The sequence below is a fragment of the Morus notabilis genome, unplaced genomic scaffold (genome assembly GCF_000414095.1).
Source record: "Morus notabilis unplaced genomic scaffold, ASM41409v2 Scaffold2801, whole genome shotgun sequence".
NCBI lineage: Eukaryota > Viridiplantae > Streptophyta > Magnoliopsida > Rosales > Moraceae > Morus > Morus notabilis.
The window spans coordinates 127579-149960 of NW_010357275.1; the positions used below are offsets into that span (position 1 = coordinate 127579).

The 22382-nt window shown below is 32.7% G+C and overlaps 2 protein-coding genes across 5 annotated transcripts; both read left to right on the plus strand.

Moving 5' to 3' along the window:
* The first annotated feature begins 2489 nt into the window (after positions 1 to 2489).
* Positions 2490 to 3300, plus strand: LOC21389481 (18.5 kDa class I heat shock protein). The gene has a single exon (XM_010089596.2). The coding sequence runs from the start codon at positions 2626 to 2628 to the stop codon at positions 3118 to 3120; it is 495 nt and encodes a 164-aa protein (XP_010087898.1). The 5' UTR covers positions 2490 to 2625; the 3' UTR covers positions 3121 to 3300.
* A 13490-nt stretch (positions 3301 to 16790) lies between these two features.
* On the plus strand, positions 16791 to 21770 carry LOC21389482. 4 transcript variants are annotated; one of them, XM_024167956.1, is made up of 3 exons: positions 16791 to 17257; positions 18479 to 21060; positions 21188 to 21770. In XM_024167956.1, the coding sequence occupies exons 2-3, from the start codon at positions 18553 to 18555 to the stop codon at positions 21482 to 21484; spliced, it is 2805 nt and encodes a 934-aa protein (XP_024023724.1). In that variant the 5' UTR covers positions 16791 to 17257; positions 18479 to 18552; the 3' UTR covers positions 21485 to 21770. The 4 variants fall into 4 exon arrangements, with proteins under 4 accessions (XP_024023724.1, XP_024023720.1, XP_010087899.1 ...); XM_024167952.1 differs by having other exon boundaries at positions 16791 to 17243; XM_010089597.2 differs by having other exon boundaries at positions 16791 to 17163.
* Positions 21771 to 22382: the final 612 nt, after the last annotated feature.

The following is a 22382-nucleotide window of genomic DNA, read 5'->3' on the forward strand; positions in this document are numbered from 1 at the left end:
TTGAGGTATTTATAGAATGGAGTCGTGGAGAAGATGATTCGGGTTAAAGAAAACGTGAATATGATTTTTTTATTCGTGGGCGAAACTCCCTATGACTCTTGCTTGCTTTCTATTGGTAACACGTTGGAATGGGCCCGAAAGTCGTACATATAATTGAGAACTCTTTGCTTCTTTGATAAGAAAAAAGAAAAGAAAGCAAGAAAAGTTTTTTTTTTTTTAGAATACGGAAATATTTTTTTTTTAGATTGAAATGCAAAAAACAGAGTATTTTTATGTGTATTATTATATTTTATTTTAGGTATTGTTCAAGTCATATTATTACAGTATTTTTTTAAATGTAAATTTAAATTTATTTTTTTTATTATAATATTTTTCTCTCACATACACAACATAAGTCGTAACTTGAGTTCTTTTAGTTTTTTCATTAATTAAAATTAATGATAAAATAAAATAAAAATAACTTTTTCACTATAACATTTTCTTTTTGAGCATCAGATAACAATTCCATGTGTTTGAATGGAATAATTCCAATACAAATACTAATGTCGATTGTATATTTAACATAAAAAAGAGTGATATAATATGTTATTTTTATTTTTGCGCCAAGCATTATTTGAAATGCTAAATTTACTTTAAGCTTTAAAAGTTATAAAAGTAAACTTTTATCTTTAAAATAATTAAAAAAATATAAAAGTTTTGATGATTATATGAAAAAATAAACATTTTAATCGATAGAAATCAAATGTCAAATTTTATATAAGCTATATTTGGTGAGAAATTTGTCACAAAATATAACTCACGCGAAATTTAACAAAACAAATAACATTACATTGGAGAGTTTTTTTGTACTCAAATGTTAAATTTATAATTATCACATCAATTAAACATTACATTAGAGATGCTCAACTGTATTTTTAGGGATGGTATTACTAATTTTTCCTAGTTTATGCGTTATATTGAGAATGGATCAACTCATTAAATCCTTTCCCTTCTCCGACGCACCAAAATATTGTATGGTTAGTTCTATTTATGTACCTTATTCTTCACACTTTTTTTAAATATACACCTCACATAATTTTAAGACGATTAAATTTATTTAAAAGGGATGTGAAGAATAAATAGGGGTATTAACAAAGCTGTTTATACTTAAATTAGCCTCTCTGCTTCCTTCTTTAATGAGAGAGAAAAAAACTGATTTTTTTTTTGTTTTTAGTATTTTGAGAGATATATTTATACATGTATAGAAATTTGAAATTGCTTTATTGTTTGGCCATTTGGACCAAAATGGTGCCGTTTTGGTAAAAATGTTCCCTCTTCTATTTTTTTAACTCGTTCATTTTATTTTTTATTTTTACTTTTATCTTAAAATTTATTTTATCCGTTTTAGTTCTTTTTACCTTAAAACTTATTTATTTATTCATTTTTATCATTTTTCACCATTTCTTTAACCCTAAAACTTTATTTTTTTCCGTTTGGGTTTTTTTTGAGTAAAACTTATGTATTTCTTTATTTTAGTCTTTTTTGATAATTTTATTTTTATTTTGAAATTTCATTTATTTTCATTTTAGTTTTTTTTTCCTAAAACTTATTCATTCTTCATTTTAATCCTTTTCTAATCCTTTTTATTTTTGTACTAGTTCATTTTGCCTAAAGCTAATTTATTTTCTCATTTTAATTTTTTTGACTTTTTTTTTATTTTTGCCTTGAAACTTTTTTTTTTTTTCCATTTTAGCTCTTTTACCCCGTCACTTATTTACTTCTTCATTTTAATCCTTTTTTATCATTATTTTTTTACTTCTTGCGCTAAAACTTCATTTTATTTAATCTTTTTTGGGATTCCATATTTAGATCATATTTATTTTTAATAATAATACGGTAAGTAAACTTAACACACAAAATAATACAGTAATTAAAACTTAACACACAAATTACTCTCCACATGAATAACACGTAGAGTTTAACTAGTAATACTAGATAGAAGAACTTGAAAAAAAAAATTACTAGAAGAGACTACCAAAAAAAAATCTTAGAAGGATTGCTCTTTTTTTGCCCTTTTCAAAGTGAAAAGGATTAAAACAAAGAAGAAGAAGTGACCAGACTGATTAAAAATTAAATATGAGTAATCTTAATAAATACTTTTTAAAAATACATGAATCAAGATTTTTATCATTTATTTTTTATTCATAATCTTTTTAATTAAATAATTACACTAATAAAAATATATGTATTAAAAATGAGGGGTAAAAATATAGATTCAATTTTTCATTTTTTCATTAAAATATCGGTCAAAAACCATCTCTTTACACTCCAATCTTCCGTCGTTTGGGTTAACGATCTTTGGGCCGGCAGACAACTGGATCACACGAAAAGCCCAGCAGAAGGTCCGCGATGGGTCCGGAATGCTCCAGTCCTATCTCTTCTACAGTAAGGAACCAAACTGGCCGTAACTACCAGAAGTTACCAGAACATTCTTTCGTCATTGATAAAACCCAATCATCTCCACCTTCCGAAACCAAGAGTGAAATCACAGAAATTTGCAACTTCTCTCGAAAATTTTGAAAGCCAATCTCTAGTTCTCTACTATATTTAACTCTCCTCTCCTTGAATTCAATCTTACTCTCAGATATGTCGCTAATTCCAAGCTTTTTCGGCGGCCGAAGGAGCAGCGCCTTCGACCCCTTCTCTCTCGACGTGTGGGACCCGTTCAAGGATATCCCTTTCCCCAACTCTCTCTCCTCCTCCGGCTCCTCTTTTCCCGAGCTTTCTCGTGAAAATTCTGCCTTCGTCAACACTCGAATCGACTGGAAGGAGACTCCGGAGGCGCACGTCTTCAAGGCCGATGTTCCTGGGCTGAGGAAGGAGGAGGTGAAGGTGGAGGTGGAGGACGATCGCGTGCTCCAGATCAGCGGAGAGAGGAAGACGGAGAATGAGGACAAGGGCGACACGTGGCACCGCGTGGAGCGTAGCAGCGGCAAATTCCTGCGGAGGTTCCGGCTGCCGGAGAACGCGAAGATCGATAGGGTTAGCGCCGCCATGGAGAATGGGGTTCTCACCGTGACTGTACCTAAAGAGGAGGTCAAAAGGCCCGATGTCAGGGCTATTGAAATCTCCGGCAATTGAGTCGTTTTTATTTCGTTGATTGTTGTCTTTAAGTAAAGATCGTTGAGGATCTTTCATACTATGTAGAAATGCAACCTTCTGCTTGTGTCGAAGTGTCTGGTTGTCTGTTATGTGAAAGTGTCTGTAATCTTAATCCTATGAAGTAATCAGTAATATCACGTTTTAAGTTACTTTTCTCTACTCTTCAGTGACTTGTTAATTAATTGATTGGGAGATTAAAGAAAGCAAAAAGTCCACATGAAAGCCATATAATTATGAGCATGCGTATGAAAATGAACTCGATCATTGTATAAGAAAGAGAGGAGAGGATTAGGTTCCCATATGGTGCTGGATTGGTATCAGGTTCGACTAGGAACTGCTGGAGACGATTGGCATTTTTGAATTCTGATCAAAGAAAGTGGGATACAGGAGTTTTAGTGTGGTTAATTATAGTATTTTAGAAGAGAAACGGGGCATTGTTCTAGAGGAAGGAAATATGATGAGTTTCACTAGGGTTTGATGTTGCTATTTCTCCTGTTGAATGCAAAATGGTGAAATATTGAGCTTTATAGGCACCGCGCAATTTAACAATGACAACTGACTACTTACAAAAGGTTACAATATTACAAATATATATATTTATATATATATATAGTTATAATTAATTTTGATAAGTTACTTTTTCAATTTATAAAATTATTATACTATGTTTTATGTTGACGATGATTGTGCTAAATTAGTGTCAAAAAACACGTTGAATAAAAAAATTTCAACATCTTAATTTAAATGTAGCACAAATTTTCAATTCCTCAATTTTTATTCCTTTAAATCTAATAATAAAAATTTTGAGCGATTTTTGTAAAACGTGGTACATTTCAACAAATTTACAAGTTCAAGAGATTGATTGTCGAAATTAAAAGCTTAAAGAGTAATTTGCTAAACCACGACAAGTTCAGGAGAGCTAAAAATCTTACCCCTTATTTGGTTGCATATTGATTTTAGATTTGAGTTCAATTCACCCCAAAATTAAAGGTTTTATAAAACTTTATACCCTCTTCTTTAAAGTTTTTTAGGTTCTGACCTAAAACATTGTTCACAAAACTAATTTAAAGGTTCTCACTAATTATTTTTACTCATATCTTTTAAAAATCCATAATTCTAATAATGTAATTTCGCTCAAATTTTATTTACTGTTTAGACCTTACACAACTAAACTTACATATAAATTTAAGGGAGAAAGAGAAAAATAGATCAAGACTTGAGATGAATTAAAATTAATAGGCCAATAGTTTACATAAGTTAATAAATAGGCCAAATTACTGTTTTCGCCCATAACTTGTTTGGTTATGAACCATAACTTGACAAGTTATTCACAGTTTTTATCCATAACTTGTCTGGCTATTAATCATAATTTGACAAGTTTGTTCATAACTTATCTGATTATGAATCATAACTTAACAAGTTATGGCCTATTAATTTCTATAACTAAAAATTAGCTATATACTTTCTTAAACTTTTCATATTGACCTATTTTCTATATTTTCTTAAATTTAAACCCACACAATTTAAATCGGCGAAGTTTTAGAGTGTGCATGGTTGAAGGATTGGGCCAATGCATGATCACGTTTGTTCGCTCAGATTCCAAAATATGGTTATTTGATCCGACTAAAAAAGTTCTGCCGTTTAGTTTTGGATCTGACGGGGAATGGACTTGGCCCATATCTCTTCAAAACCAATCTGGGTTCAAAAGCGAATGGCCGAAGAACTGCCCATTTCATGTATCTCTACAGTGCAAATTCTGTTCTAGTAAACTTGTTATTAATACAACTACTTATCAAAAAAATAAAAATAAAAATAAAAGAAGAAAAAGAGAAAAAAAAAAAAAAAAAAACGAAACAAATTATGAGTAGTGGTACTACCGAGCAAAACTCTAATTCTTTTTATTATTATTTGATTCGAAAACTCACCCCGCAAAAAAACGCAGTAAAAAAACTGAGAGCAATAGTAGAGATCAATATGGCTAATTGGATGCGAAATGGGATTGAAGATGATGGATATGGCATTGGCAAGAAGTCTCACAGAATCTCAGCCGGATTTCCTGCCTGGTTCTGTCTTGTTGATTAATTTTCATTTGGTTTTTAAACCTTTTGCTCTGTAGCTACTAGCTTGTTCTTCAATAGAATCCCATTTACCAATAAAACAAGTTGATAATTAACAGAAAAAAAAAAAGAACCATGCACACTCTAAAATCTTAGAAAACACATCAACTTATCATAAAAATACATTATGCGTGAGAAATTGACCCTGTGTCAACAGCTAGATTAATATCCTTAACATATATATATATGTTTACGTATATGTAACATCTAGAATATCCATGTAGCATTAAAAGTGGTACTTTTATATTAATCCAATAACTATCTCCAGATTCCCGGAATTCCTTAAAAGAAAGAAAGAACCATCGCCAGACTTTTTAGATGCCTAAATATATATAAGATGTTGGTCGTACACCATTCCAACAACTCCAAACCGATTGGCTGAGATTGCTTTCCCCAAACATGATTAATTTGTATTCGACAAAAGTGCATCACCATACGCTTTATTCGGCCAACAACACATGTGAAAACTATTTGTATTTTTGCCCTGAACTAGTTACTAGTCAACAGTACATACATACAAAAAGCAACAGCGAATTTGGCTATGCGACAAACAGATATGCCAACGTCAGATAGCCAAATTTCAACCTTTAGCCAACAAGAAAGAAAAAGGGCAAAAAAAAAAAAAAAAAAAGTATGACCGATTTCTGCGGAGAGGAAAGATTTCAGACCTAAATATGATGGCATTCACATGAGGCTAATATTTAACATCAACTAATGTATTATTGCTTCAATAGCTTATGATCAAACTTGGATAATATGAGCTATTGAGCTTTATCATTTCGTAAAAGTTGCAATGATTTTCAAGATGACGATCCAGTACTTTTTTCTTATGGAAGATGATTAATTTGGACAATCTTTTGGACATTCTTGACAATAATTTTGTGGTGTGCAGTTTCAAACCTACCAGAATTTCTCAAACAATTGTGGTATTTTAATTCAATTGCAACTTAACATGAATTAAACATTTTTCATTGATAAATGTTTTTTTCTCACGTTAATAAACATTAAAAGATTGTATTTACTAGTCATGAAAAAGTGATACTCACCACTTGAGTTGATATCAAGAATTAGAATTATAATTAGGACATCTAGCACTACTCACTACTACGTACTCAACTCTGGGAAATTATTGTTCATTAACTGTTTAGAGTTTCGAATCAGAACCATGGAATAGTAAAAAAGAACTTATGTCAAGAATTTATTTAATTCTCTATTGTCATTATTTATTATCCTATAATTCATATTTGTCCATGACAAAAAAGAGATCTCTTTTTCTCCAACTCTTAAATATGCTAATATTACAGTAGTTGTCATTTAATTATTGTGTTCCCTGTATATATCGCCCATAATTTGAGACGAAACACTGCTTAAACCGCTGCTTGGTTGTATATTAAGAATATATATATGACGTATTACGACTTGATCCATTATCCTGTATATGAACCTAGGACAAAATTAGCAATTGGGTGATATTAATGTTAATACAAATAAATAAATAAAAAAATTATGGTAGGATAAACATTTTCTAAAAATCACAGAGTTCTTAAACGTCGGATCCATATCAGATTTTATTAAATCAGTGTAGATTTAATTATAAAAAATTGTGTCCTATTTTTTTTTCATGCTATGTCATATAACTTTCTTAAAAAAAAAAAGATAATCATTTGCTTAAAATGAATAAATAAACTAACCAAGGTCGTGCAAAAATGAGATCCTTGAGATACATGCATGGAAAATGGCACGTAGGGCTGAGATGGATGAGTTGTAATAACTGTGGCTTAAAATTTGGCTTGCAACTTGCTTTGAAGATTTGTCCGACTTGTGACTGAACCCCATGTGACCCTTTGCACCAAATTTCAAACACATAAATGTATCCATTATTAAAAATAAAAAATAAAAAAAATAAAAAAAAACCATAAATGTATCTGACACTGCTATTCTTATCAAGTGTACCCCCACTATATATGTAAATCTATGTATATATGTGTATGTATAACATAGCAGACGTAAAAATTTTGGACTTTGGATTCTTAATATGTCAGCACGTATCACTTCTCTGCTATGCAATAATATGACCAATGTTGGTACATCTGTTGCTGTGCTTTATGGCTTTCAACTTTGTAATTACGTTCCTTTTTTTCTGACAATTATAAATTTGGAGAAGAGAAAAACACAGAGAGAGAGATAACATGAACGGAAATGAGGTTTTCTTTTGTCCTTTTTTTTTTCCTTTTTGGAAAGAAAAAAAAAGCGAATGGGGTTAAGGACCCATAATTGTCTAAAATCACTCATAATGTGGGCTCAAAATCTTTAATCCCATGAGTGCTGGTAATAAAAGTACTGATCCAGATCCTTTGCGGATCACAATCACATAGGAGACGTTTGGTTCATGAATTAGAATCATAAGATTAGAACCATTTTCGATTTACGTGTATTTTTTATGAGAAAAAATACTATAACGAATCATGAATCATGATTCAAATCGGAATACGAATCCCTCAATTAAACAACCCCATAGTATTTCAGCTTAGCTTTTGTCTCCTATTAATAATACGACAAGCAAAATTGAGTTGGGGAGAAAGTATTATGTGTTTCTAATCACTTTCACTTGGGATTTGTTTTATTCGTTAATTGATACTTTTAAATTTAAGTATTTATAAGTTTTTAAGCATTTTTGTTAGTTTAATGTGTTTTTATTTTATTTTTGTAGGTTAAAGTTAAAATGTAATAAAATGAACAAAAATTTTACTTCGAAACATACTTTAATATTTGGGATATAACTCTCTTATCCGAAGTTCGAATGAGATGATCTTAATGACGTTGGAAAGATAAGAGATAAAGCTACAACTTTCATGAGACACCAAACACTAATTCGGCCATATAGAATGCTAAAATTAAATCACACACCCGTTACGTCAGGAAATCCATACGATGCAGCAGATTTCCTGTCCAAGAGCAGGAAAACCACACACCCACTCCAGCAGTTGCACCAGTTTCGCTAGGATTTTTTTAAAAACTTAGCGGCGCTGCATTGGAAAATTGATCCGCTATAGTGCCCGCACATGAAATACTGTCAATTTGAGCTGATTTGGAGAGATATAAAAGAGGAGAAGACTCATTTTCCCAAAATTGGAGGGGAAGAGAGGAAAAAGATGCACAAAATCCCTAGAGAATAAAGAACTTTGGAGGATCAAATCCCATGATTTCATTGAAGATCCTTGAAGAAGACGGTGGATTCAAGCTTAGAAGATCATTCTTCCAACATAGTTCTTCCTTCTCCCTTTATTTCCTTTTTAGTTTTTAGATTTTATTTTTGGTTATGGATTCCTCTATGTTGAGCTAGATTATTATTCTAGGACTTAATATAACCTTGTTTGAACTAGGATTTGAATATTTTGCTAATTGTTAGTTTGATTTCCATTTAATTCATTTGTGTTTCTCTATGTTAATTGCTCTAATTTATGTTTTCATGGATTAGAGATATAGATGTGTGAATTTAGGCTGGAGAGAGTTACTTTCACATGTTGGAATTCAAAAAACACAACCTAGAGTTAGTTAAGTTCAGGAGGCTAATTAATTCAGGTAATCAAAATTAGGTTGCTTAATGGATGCTTGATTCGGTTAGGCTAATAGGAATATTGTTTAACTGAGTTTTGCATATTTTGCTCGGCACTCAAGAGATGGAGTGAAATTACATTCGAAAACCTAAGATTATTTAATTGAGTGGAATTGGCTAGTAATAGCTAAATATGATTAATATAGGAATGATATGGTGAAGTCAAGTCCCTCATACATTTGTGCATAGGAATTTTCATATTTTATTTTATTTTTGTATTTATATTTGTTCTTATTCTATTCTAATTTTAATTAGTTCGGATTTTTATATAAAATTAAATTACGATAATTGCGGTACTTAGTGACAATTCAACGGTTAATTTTTATGAAGATGATACTCACTCATATTTTATTATTAAAACTTGACATAGTACACTTGAGGATTACATTAATCATAATATCTCTAAATTAATATGATGTACGAAACTCCTAAGTGCGCTTAATTAGAATCACTAAAAAGTTAAAAGTTGTTTGAACAAGAACCAGTCAACAAGCCAATTATTATGAACACTAACCAGATAAATGGATCCAATCCAACGGTCGGAGAGGTATAATAGCTGGGCGTGAAAGCGATTATTTTTGTAAATTTTTGCGTGTAATTTAACATTAATACATATTATGAGAATACGTACGAACAAAAAGAACTCTAAATATCGTTCGTGTGCGTGTGTATTATGAAAAAAGAGCTTGAAAATGAAAGTTCACGAGATCGTGAAAGTACAATTGGATTAAAACTAAATTGAGGTTTTTTTTTTTTTTTTTTTTTTTCCTGAATCATCTAATTTATTACGTTGCCAAATTATATTTATAGCTATTTATTTCGAGTCAATATAATGCAACTTCCTTCATCTGAAAGGGAAATGCTAAGGGTTAATCTATCACTTGTGTATAATCAATGATTCAAGGGAAATAATCTTTTTTTTTTTGGGTTAAATTCATGCATAGTCCGTGAATCTTTTTTCTCTTTCTACAATTAGTTCCTGCGGTCAAATTTTCTTATGAACAGTTTCTGAACTCAAAGTGACTCATAAATAGTTTCTTTATTAAATTTTAGATGGAAATTATTAACTTTATCTCATAAAATGTCCTTAAACTATCTTTTCTTTACTAAATCAAATCTCTAAACTTAAAAAAAATATTATCTTAAAAATTATAAAATCAGAAAAAGAACTAAAAAAACTAAAAAAGTAAAATAAAAATAAATAAAATAAAATTTTCTAAAGAACGACAACACAGGTCCTCATCTTCTCCACTAAAAATATGAATCTAAAAGTTCAACAACAAAGAAATTTCTCCATAGTGCAAAAAAACACACAAAAATATTCAAAGAGCAACAAGCCCAAATTTGCAGCAAGTGTCCAAGTCTTGAGCACCGATCGAACCACCGTCAATGAAGTCGAAAAGTGTCATTCCAAGATGCTAAATCCTCTTGAGTTCAAATCCAAAAGTCTTGCCGGAGCCAAATGAGGCTTGAGAGGGAATGAACAATAGTGATGGGTCACGTGTGGGCGGCAAGGGTAGGGAAGGGAAGAAACGAAGGTGACGAGCAAATGACATAGGGAGAGGCTGACGAGCACGGAACTAGGGAAGGGTTGACAGATCTAAAAAAAAAAATCTTGAGGGGGAGGGAATTTGAAAAATCTAGATTTTTTTTATTTTTCTAGATCTTAAGGAAAAAATAATTTTTTTTTTTGTTAGTGGGTTTTGAAGCTTTGAGAAAGATTTGCAATTTTGATTTCTATTATAGTTATTGTTTCTCTTTAACGTAGAAATTATTTTTAAAGAGAGAAAATAGTTTAGAGACTTTTTATGAGACAACGTTGAAGGTTTCCATTCAAAATTTAATATAGAGACCATTTATAGAATGCTTTCAGAGTTCATAAATTATTTATAAGAAAAATTAACTATAAGAACTAATTTTAAAAAGAGAAAAAAGTTTTAAGGACTATTCATGAATTTAACTTTTTTGTTTTTTTTTTCAAAAACGTCCTTTTTCCGCTAAGAGGAAGAATTGATGCAGCTTATCTATAATTTTGCCATCGACTCAATATTCAATATCTATTGATCATGAGACTTCAATAACACATTGGATCTCTCGTCAATACAAATAGTTATTAGTCAATACAAATAGTTATGGCTTAATGCAAACACTACTTAATATATGGTAGCTCTATTGGTCGCACCAAAAAATAACCATTTTTCTCCATCCTCTTAATTATCATAGTATTGCCCAAAGATAAATAAGGAAAACTACATAATGGGGGAAAAATTAGGTAATGAGCAGCATATTTAATGGTCTTCATTGGGGAAAAAAAAAGCATCAAATTAGTAGCACAATAACCATATGATGATATGATAAAGTAGTCAATCATGTGCGATTGCAATGGCCACCTGGCTCTTGAAATATCATTGTAACTTCGGATTTATCAACCTAGTAATAATGATTAGGCCGTGGATATGCCTTTTTAATTTATACCATCCCCTCTAATAATCCGGCTCCCACTTTTTTCTCCTTCACTTTATCTTTCTTCTTTTTGGCATCTTTCTGCCTTTTTTTTTTAACTTGACCAAAAAGTACTATCTTTTACTCTCAGGCGCTCTCTAAAGCATATTTTGTGCCCAAAAGTAAAAGTATATTCTCTTTCCTTTTAATTTCTCCCTCAATTTTTTTGACGGTTTATTTTATGAAAGTCTTCTCATGACCCTTTTCTCACATTGATTATTGCCATGTTTACTTATAAGAATTAAAAAATAAAAGTGAAAATGTGAGTTAAATTTATATTTACGTGCTCTTTTTTATCTTAAAATAAGAGTAAGGTGGATCTTTTCACTCAAATTTAAAATTAAAGAATATGATTAATAATCTCATACCCTCTCTAAATTGAGATTCTCATTATTGATATTAACTCAAATTTAAAAATAAATAATTTATTTTTTTAAATATGCGAGATTCTAAAATTTAACTCTTAAATTCAATTTCACAATTAACATGATTTTATAAATTAATTTTACAACTTAAATCAATTTAATCAAATTAAATGAATATTAGCGCATGACCCTTATTTTATTTTATTTTTCAAAACTCTTTTAAATAAATAAAATAATGCGCGTGTATGCATGATATGTTATAAACATATGAGTAGGCACACTAGATCTATATGACATAATATATGTATGGACATATAATATACAATCATTAAATAAATATAAGTATAAAATATGCAATTGGCTATTGAGATTAATTTAATAGTGTTCCATGGAAAAATAAAATACAACCACATCGAACGAATAATTATTACAACCAAATCGAATAAATAAATAATTATAATAATTATTTTTCTTATGTTAAATCAACAGGTCTTTGATTTTAATTCTTCATTCTTCGGGTCTTCAATTCGTCATCTTCGGGTCGGGTATCTTCCTTCGGGTCCGGAACTCTTTTGGATTTTTCTGAACCTATCGACGGGTTTCTTAAACCCTAATGGGCCCATACGGCCTTTCCTGGCTGGCTGATGGGGCGGCCTAGTCTCTTCTACTACGTGTAAGATAACGTTCGGGTGCGCGCCAGTAAGCCCAGAGGTGCTCACTAAACAACGCGTGAGGGGCACAGGCTGTTTGTTTCACTGGGTTAAACAGACTAACTGCCGGCCACCAGGGGCGCATACGGGCGTGGCTGCAGGAGGAACTTTGGCTAGGGTTTCGGGACTTCGCAGTTTTGTGTTTCTCTTCTCGATTCTATTCTAGTAGACTCGTCCTGCTTGCTAATGTACGAGCCCTAAACTACCCGAATCCTAGAATTACAATAATTCTAATTCCTGAATAAAATTACAAATAATTTAATGTACAAATATAACCAATCTATGAAACCATATAATTAATGTCTAAATCCACCATCCTTACATTCATCAAGATGAATAAATATTAACATCCATAATTAAATGCAAGTGCATACCCATCACATACATACATAATTAAATATCACATATTTAATAGAATATTGATTATCACGTAATCGAAGCATAGACCTCTCTGATACCAATTGTTAGTTTTTGAAAACGATTTTCTATGCGGAAGCGTGTATCTAGCGAATCGTGTATAACAAAAAAATTTAATAAACCTTTGAGATGCTCTATATAATACATTAATTTTTGCACGAATAATTTAAATAATTTAATAAATTAATTTAAGAATAAATTTACCTAGCGAACGATTAGGTCAATAACTTGAATTCTTTGACCACGAACGTTCCTTGTTCGAAGCTTGTTTAGAATACATGAATCTTCCTCGTCAATTTCTTGAATCTACAAAGACGTGTGTGTGGGGCACACCTGAAACAAAATCAGATTAGCACTCAAGTCTTCCACGAAAACTAACACATGCATGACATGGAATTGGGAATATGGAAGAACTTTTCTTCTCTATTTTGTTTCTCTCAGGTTACACGCTCACCTCTAGTAGGTTACACGCTAACAAACTGCGTGTTACATGCCTACGCTAGGGATGTTACACGCCACCTATCGGGGAGGGAGTAAGAAAGTTACACGACTGCACTAGCATGTTACACACTGTCTGACAGAATGTTATACGCCCGTAAATAGTATGTTACACGCCTATCACATAGGGGAAGGGAGAAAAAATTGTGTTCTTCAATTTTCTGCAACCTTCTATTTATAGAGTAGCTGTCATACTCCTAGAAGAAGTCTAAACTTTATCTTCAAGATAAAACTTGATAATTATTTCTCACTTCTATTTTATTTTAGAAACAACATCCCCTCTCTCTCTTATCCACAGGGGCTGGTCACCACAGAGATATTCCCCCCTGTGGTTGGCGCAAATTACAAATAAGGAAGGAGAAAAAGTTATCCTTTATCATGCAGTCTAATTTTGACTCAAAGTCAAATTTCAATTAAAGTTAAAACTTAATTTAATTTGAATTCTAATTGGATAACTTATCAAATAAGTCAATCGGATAACTTAAAGAGTAAACAACTGAATCCCAGAGGGATTCTCACAACGCTGGGTGTGTACACCATGTGGACTCCTCGACACGTGTGTTCTAAAAATTAAAATTTAAATAATCACATTATTTAATTTATAATTAATTGTCAACTAATTATTCTTGAGCGTTCTATTTAGAATTCTATAATTCTAAAATTTTCATTTTGACCTTAGTGTCTTGTGGGATTACAAGGACGATGTGGAGACTCATGGACCTATAATTTTGAGCTCTAATAAAATTTATAATTAATTAAAACTCTTTAATTAATAATTAATTCTTATTAATTCCAAAGTTATATTAAATGAAAATTCATGTTGAGCTAGCTTACTGTACTGATTTAATTTTTTTTTTTATTTTTTAATGTGAATGTTGTTCACTACGAGACCACAAAAAGCAACAATAATACTACAAAGCTTTGCAGGGATGTTGCCATTGGCGATGCCATTAGATTCAGAAATCACCACTACTGACTTTTTTTTTAGTCTCATTTAAAAGCTCAACTAAGGTCTTAATCATGTTGATAAATTCCTTAAAAAAATGAAAATTTATGTTGAGTCTGGCTTACTGTACTCATTTAAATTTTTTTTTTCCTTTTTAATGTGAATAATTTCATCTAATTTGTGTATCCTTAAGTATTTTAAAGTTTTGGACCTTTTGTTTATTTTATAAGTTTAAACTAAAAAGTTTTCGTTCAAATCTTAGCACTGTTGTGCTCCAAACTTTTTTACTAACCGCCCCAACTAGCAATTGCAATATTCCCCGTATTGTTAACTTCCTACTAAATTGAGGATTTGAGTTCGGAAAATTCGCATTGGGTTTGTGTTAGATTTGAATTTTTTGTTCGTACATGAGATTTTCCATCCTCGCATTACCCACACATGGGCATTTTGTCATCCCTTTTTTTGAAATATGAAATGTTATACCTGCCATTTTTAGTAATTTCTGATCTAATATATTTGAATTTACTCTTTATTAAATATTTTAAAAAATCTTATCTCTGTAACTAAACATCATTTTTGCCTTAGAAAATCTTAAAAGAGTAAATTTAGGTTGACCAAATTAAAAATTATTAAAAAGAGTAAATTTGATATTTTATGTCTCAAAATATGGGCTTAGAGAATTAAAATCCGATATTTTAAAAAGGAAAATAGTAGAAAATAGGCCAATATGAAAAGCTTAAGAAAGTATATAGGTCAATTTTTAGTTATAGAAATTAATATGCCATAGCTTGTCAAGTTATGGTTCATAACCAGATAAGTTATGGATAAACTTGTCAAGTTATGGTTCATAGCCAGACAAGTTATAGACAATTATGGACAATAACTTGTCAAGTTATGGTTCATAACCAGACAAATTATGGACGAAAACTGTAATTTGGCCTATTTATTAACTTATGTACACTATTGGCTTATTAATTTTAATTTATCTCAAGTCTTGACTTATTTCCTTCTTTCTCCCTTTTAAAAAGTAGAATACCAATTTAAAATTATGAAAAACATGAGGAATTAAAAGACATTTTCGCTAAAATTTAGGGTATCAAATTGAAATTATCCTTAGCATTATATTTGACTAGAAATAGTGTTTTGTGATATTGCCAATTTTGTTGTTAAAATTATGCTTTTTGTTGAGTATTACAGTCGACAATAATCTGTATTAAGGTCGGATTGGGATTTTCAATGTTATGCTGCATACTACTTTAGAGTTTAATAATTGGATACCATTAATAATCGGTTGTTATTGGTCGGTGACTGTTAGTTGTCATAATTTTGACGTCATGTTAAAGGATTAAGTTTATATATCTCTTTTTATATCCCTTCTATAAAATTACGTCATATCAATTAAAACTTATAATAAATTTTTAGTTAAGGTAGTATATAGTCTAATTGTAATAAATTTTTGGTTAGCATGGTTTAAAATTTTAAGTCTCGTTCGTTTTATAGATTTGAGTTTTTAATTTAAGATGAGATGTGATATTATCTGAGATCTTTTAATTATAGTAAAAAAAGTTAGAGATAATATTTTCTGAAAACTTTTAACTGTAAAAATTTAAAATTTAAAATTTAAATCTATAAAATAAATAAGATTTTAATTATCGTGCATTTTAAGATACTGCTGTTGGCTACCGTTACTAAATTGGTATACAAGGAGTTGGATTATATTTCATAATTCGTGGGTGTTGTATTTTCAACATTAAAAAAAAGAAAAAAATCTCCCTAAAAAAACATCAAGTCAATACTTTTAGGTGTAAAGTCCCCTAATGCATCGCGTAATGACAAAACACAACCTCAATAATCATCGGACGGTCCAATAAGCATTTTCATGTGGACCCTTAACTGGTGGGCCCAATGTTGATGGAATTTCGTTTTAAAATTCCTTATTAAACGTTAAATAGGTACTAATGAATAAAAAGAGTACAACGAAACTTTTTCTTTTTGTTTTTGTTTTTTGCAATCTAAATTATTGTCCACCATTTGCTTATTATTTTCTTAATCTGAAGATGGATTAATTTGACCTCTATATTGTATGGAGGAATCGTGTTTTGAATTACAAATTATACATGAAACCATATTTTTGCTTACTATTTTTTTTAAATGAAATATTTACTAGCATATTATCAAGTTATTTTATTAGATGAAAATTTACCTATCAAGTTATTTTATTACATGAATATTTACCTTTTCCTAAAGACAAAGTTGTTTTTTACTACAATAAAAAATTAAATACAAAATAAAATGAAATTTTATAATTTGCACATGATACATATTTACAAAACAAAGAAATTTTGTTCATATATGATAAGAAAAGATGATTTAGCCATTAGGCAAAGATCACAAATTCCTTGCTTGGAAAAGATGATTTAATCAAATAAATCTGTAGATGATTCCTTTCTTTTAATAGTAGGCATTTTCTCACGCACACATGATGATTATCCTGCCTTTCCTTTTAGCCGTCTGATGAAAACGATTGGCTCTATCATCTCTCTCTTCTGATCTTCTCTCTCTCCTTTCTCTTTCTATCTGCAGCAGTTTCTCCGCGTGAATCTTTGAGCTTGATATTCTCACAGACTTCGTTGGAGTTTGGGGAAGAGAAAAAGCTGATCAGCCATTGAGATTACTACGAAGACAGCTTTATTTACTCCGCTGTGTGATCTCTCTGTGACTATTTAGCTTGCCATTTTCGGAGAAAAATGTCGCACCGACACTCGAGGCTTCGTCTCCAAGGTCGTTGCGGTTTCCGTTAATGGCGTCTCCCGCGTCCAACTCTCGACATTACCGGATTTGAACTACTCTGGTACGTCCTGCCTCCGCGCGTCCAAGTTGCGATAAGATTTTCTGTTTGGCTCGCGAGAAACTTCGCTCACCGTGAAAATTGTAATTGCGTTCAGGTTTCAGAATTTTTTTTTCCGTTTAATTTGTTGTCTCTTTAGTCCTTGCCTCTTTAAATTTCTGAAGTGTGTATAAATCTCATATTTATGATTCTTTAGATATGGAATTCGCTGTTTAGAATCTAGGAAAGTCGGAAAAGAAAAAGGAAATGCTTACTTTTAAGCCTTTTTTATTTGTCAGGGCCAAACACGGCCCTAAAGTTACGGAATTTCGAAAGAAGAGTCCGCTCTGGTTTTTGAATAGCTGGCAGTAAATTTGTTTCTTCTTCTTCTTCGGTAATTTGTGGCAATAGGATCGGAGGATAACCGTAAGGACCAAGGATGATGGGTCGTTTTACCTTATCTTGAAATTTTGAAAATGGGAAATTAAGGACCACTGAACTCTTGCTTTTTTGTATTGCTTCCTTGGTAGGTCGCCTTTTGTCCGTATACACCCCAATTGTCTTCTATCAAGGTTTTTTGTTTTTTTTTTTTGTTAATTTAGGCTTGCTCGGTGTAGTCGTTTACTGATGTAGATAATAATTGTCGAACTATGTGGACGATAAATTTCACCATATTATTTGGTTGGAACTTGGGATGAAGGTGAAAGTTTGATGTTGGTGAAAGTCTCATCACTGAATTTGTCAACTAGTCTTGCTTTAAAGTTCAAACCCTGAACGTTGACCTTTTCTAATGTATTTTTCCTTCTCCGAGGAACGGGGCTTTTGGGTAGAGTTATCGTTTGCTCCTCGGTTGGAGGGCAAAGAGAACTATTTTAAGATCAGAATTTTAGCCTTGAGATTGACATGTAATTGATTTAAGGAAGCGGTATGACAGGTACCTAGGAATTGTACTAGCTCAACAATGTTTAGAAGTCACCTTGAGCTTATGAAAGAAAGATATTCTGTTTAATATAGTAAATTCTACAAATAAAGATGACTCAAGCTGTAGTCCGTATGATCACATTGTTGCTTTGGTTGCTTCACTTGTATTGACAAAATGAGATTCAGTTTTTCATTTACTAATATTACCTGGCCCCCTTACGTGCTTTTTTTTTTTTTTTTTTTTTTTTTTTTTTTTTTTTTTTTTTTCAGTATTTCAGTATATGCGTTCTTAATGAAATGTAGAGTTTCATTTCTTTTGCCACCCTTTTTTTATAATTTCAATTCTTTGTAGATATTTTATCGACTTTTATTTTTTCTTCAGTGCCAGCATTTTTATGTGAATAATTTTCATGTGCAGCTAAGAAGTAATAGTTCAAACTTGTCAAGCAAACGGGAGAAACCAGTTGAGTGCAGATACATCCTATTGAATCCATGGATTGCGTTTCAAAAACCAAAGGGAATTCAGGAGATCAACAATCTTTGAGAACTTCAAGGAACATTTTACCTCGGGCAAGCCAAAGTATGAAGCTACAAGACAAGTTAAAACCAGAAAAGCCTCGTCTCTCATATGCTGATTTCCATCCTGAAATTACAAAGAATGTAAAATACGTTCCACATAAATTCTCTGGGGCTCCTCAAAAGCAGCAGATTGGTGGCAAAGAAGTTGAGGAGGATGAGCTTGTTAAGTACATGTCAAAATTGCCAACTTATCTGCAAAAAGGAGAAACAGTACAGGAGAAAGCCTTAAATGTTGGGGTCCTTGATTGGGGGCTTCTGGAAAAATGGCAATACAGCCATAAACAGATGCCATATAGATGTAGCAGGTATTCTGCTTCCAGTAGCAACACATCCTCGTCTTTTTCTACGGATGGGTCTTCTTCCCATTCTAATAGAGGCCATAGCTGTTCTCCTGCTCGCCGAAGTACAGGCCGTCCATCCTTACAATTTCATATGATGGCATCTTCCACGGAAGGCTCGTCTCAAGTTAAATCCATTGCATCAAGTGTTGAAAAGTTTAAGCCCACTGAGACTCCACATTGTGGTACCTTGAATAGGTCGGAAAAATTCATCAGCACAGCTCCAGCTCTCTTCAAGAAGCATCAAGATGTCCAGCAGAAAGAACGCAAGAAGGATCAATCAGACCAAAATTGGCAGAAGGATCCCGGAAGTGGACCTTTGCAAAATGACGCCAGCCGTGCATCACGATCAACGGTAAAGGGGAAGACTCAATATGGTGAATGTACAAATAGAGAGGAGAAGACTAAGAAATCACATTTACAAAATTTTGAACATAATTCCTCTAAAGGAAGCAAAACCATTGTTCTGCTTTTGCCTATGGGTCTCCAAGAAAACAATCATCCTGGTCATCCTCAAGATTCTAATTCGACAATAATTTCTGGCCGAAGATCAGAACGCTGCCAAAGAAGCCTTCCGGAGGGCTATAAGACAGCATGGCAAGATGAGCTCAATTCCGATATTCCACATTCATGCCCACTTCCTTCCGGAGTTGGCAATAAAGAGTCTCAGGTAGAACAACACAACTCTATAAATTCAGCTGCAGTGAGAACCAACTGTTCATTTGGTTCATCTTACTCAGTATCGGAAACACCTAGAGTGGGTTATAATCCATGCAGTCACAGAAATTTGGAAGCAAAAAGTTCAACCGTGATACCTGCATGTTCGCCAGAGCGTCCCAAAGCATCAGATCAAAAGTCAAAAAAAGTAACAGCTGAAAAAGTAAGAAGTACTTCACCATTTTACCGGTTTGCCAATGTTACAGGTAAGTTGAGTAGAGGTTCTAGTTCAAAGGACAGTTTAAACTTATGTAACCAGAGTTCAACGGATGTTTCTGCTAAATCTGCTATGGGAAAAGCTATGCCTTCTGCTGGTGATGCTTCAAGCAGTGATAAACTCGATGCAACTGGCAGGGCCAGATCGAGTCCTCTGAGACGGTTGCTTGACCCTCTACTGAAGCCAAAGGCAGAAAACTGCCATCACCCTGTGGAGCCAGGAGCGAAGGTCTCGGTATCTACGGATAGGACTTGCAAATCAGTTGATGGGCAGTATGTTTCATTGGCTATGCGGTCGGGGAAAGTAAAGTTGGGCATGACCGGTTGCAAGAAGATTGATGTCAATGAATTAGCTAAGGACAAGAAACCTGGACCAGCAACAGTTCAAGCTCTTTTGCAAGTTGCGGTTAAGAATGGTTTGCCTCTTTTCACATTTGCAGTTAACAATGAAAGTAACATCCTTGCAGCCACAGTGAAGATGTTAAATACCACCAAAAAGGATGGGCACATCTGCATTTACACATTCTTCACCATTCAAAATATGAAGAAAAAGAATGGAAGTTGGATCAACCAAGGCGGCAGAGGCAATAGTCATGATTACATCTCTAATGTTGTTGCTCAAATGAAGGTTTCTGATTCTGGGTTTTCCAATTTGTGTACACAAAATAAGATTGGTGTGAGAGAGTTTGTGTTGTTTTCCGTGGACCTGAAACAGACAGATAACCAAAGCTCAGAGTTCCAGCCAAATAATGAGCTTGCAGCTATTGTTGTCAAATTTCCGAAAAAGTTCAATCCAAGCTCCATGAAGGATGGGCCGCCTGCAAATGCATATGGAGTTAATTCAAAAGACTCTTTGTCCGGACTTGATTGTCATTCTAACTCTGTGAAGGATGTTCAGTTTCAACCTTTCTTCAGCGGTGAAGACTTCATCAGTACGACGGTCATACTTCCAAGTGCTGTTCATAGTCTACCTAGTAAAGGAGGACCCTCATCGTTGATTGGACGTTGGAGTTCGGGTGGATCGTGTGACTGTGGTGGTTGGGATCCGGGTTGCAAAGTTTGGATTCTTTCAAACCAGAATCAAGTCCACAAGAACTTAAGCTCATCCAAGGGTTGTCCCATCACAGATAGATTAGAGCTTTTCACTCGGGTACTAGTTTGTAACATAAATTATTGATAATGGTGCATCCTATTCTATTAAAAGCTGCCTAACACAATTTAAAGAGGAAAAAAAATGCTTTCTGATGTTGCTTTTGGCTTTCACAATCTGTCTGCAGGGAGGAATGCAAGAAAATCAGCAGGTTTTCAGCTTGTCTCCATTCAAGGAAGGGATCTATTCAGTTGAGTTCAATTCCTCTCTCTCAATTTTACAAGCATTCTCCATTTGTACAGCAGTGTTAGATAGTAGGAAACGATGTGAGGTTTCAGAATCAAGAAACCCATTTGAAGAAAAAACATTTGGGGAACAACCAATGTTAGTGCAAAATGCTGGAACAAGTGGTCCTAGTCGAATTGAAGGAGAGGTTCCTAGATATATGTCATATCCGCCACTGTCACCGGTCGGTCGGGTCTAGATGTGCATGAGAAAGATATAACTAGCGCTTTTGGTCCGCTAAGCATTGTGCATAATCCTTAGTCACCATTTCTAGTCTTGCTACTCAATATCTGTAATGCAGCCAGATGGAAGTTGACCTTTTTATTTACATATTATAGTATGCCCTCATAATGATCTGTTAGTTACTTGGAACAAAGTCCAAGTATTGCTTCTGGACGAAATAGGCAAATATGAAAATCTATCAATTGTATCATTGGAGAAGCTCCTTTGATCAATTTAAGTGCACATATTGAGTGAATTCTAACTTTCTGTCTGGTCATTGAAGCTTGATGGTCTCAGTATCTATAACAAGATTATTGTCACAAAATAAAGTTTGCATGCGAAATTTAACCTCTTCTCACAAAACCAAGTGGTTGATTGAGTCATTTATCTGCTCGGAAAGCACATAAGAGATTGGTTCATCTAATTGCATTTGTTGAAGAATACCCAAAAAAATTAAAAAAAAATAAAAGAAAAAAAGGAGAAGAAGAAATGCAGATATTTTTAATTTATTATTTGTGACTATAGAATAGAATAAAGATTACCATACTAGCTAAACTAAAGCATAATTAATTGGAAATTAGAGTTTCTAACTTGACCAGGCTAATAACAAGCAACCTGACATTCGTGGCTGCACCGGTAAGAAAGGCTAGTTTGCTTCTACACGAATGCACTACAATCTTAGGAGGAACGCCAAAAAAGAAGTAAAACTGAGGCCGTCAGATAAGAGTTTGTTGAGTTCTTTATTTTTGCTAGAAAGTTTGTTGGGTTATTTTTTATCTTATCATTCCCTTAATCACATAAAAGCGTCCATCATCACATAATAGAGTAGACGACCTTCCACAGAAGATTAGGCGCGCAATTTGCCTATTGGTCGA

Bases quoted from the DNA above. Each gene is read 5' to 3' on its own strand.
- LOC21389482 (XM_024167956.1), top strand. From the start codon at position 18,553: ATGGATTGCGTTTCAAAAACCAAAGGGAATTCAGGAGATCAACAATCT. The intron at 21,061-21,187 runs GTACTAGTTTGT...ATCTGTCTGCAG, and splicing joins GATTAGAGCTTTTCACTCGG to GGAGGAATGCAAGAAAATCA.
- LOC21389481 (XM_010089596.2), top strand. From the start codon at position 2,626: ATGTCGCTAATTCCAAGCTTTTTCGGCGGCCGAAGGAGCAGCGCCTTC.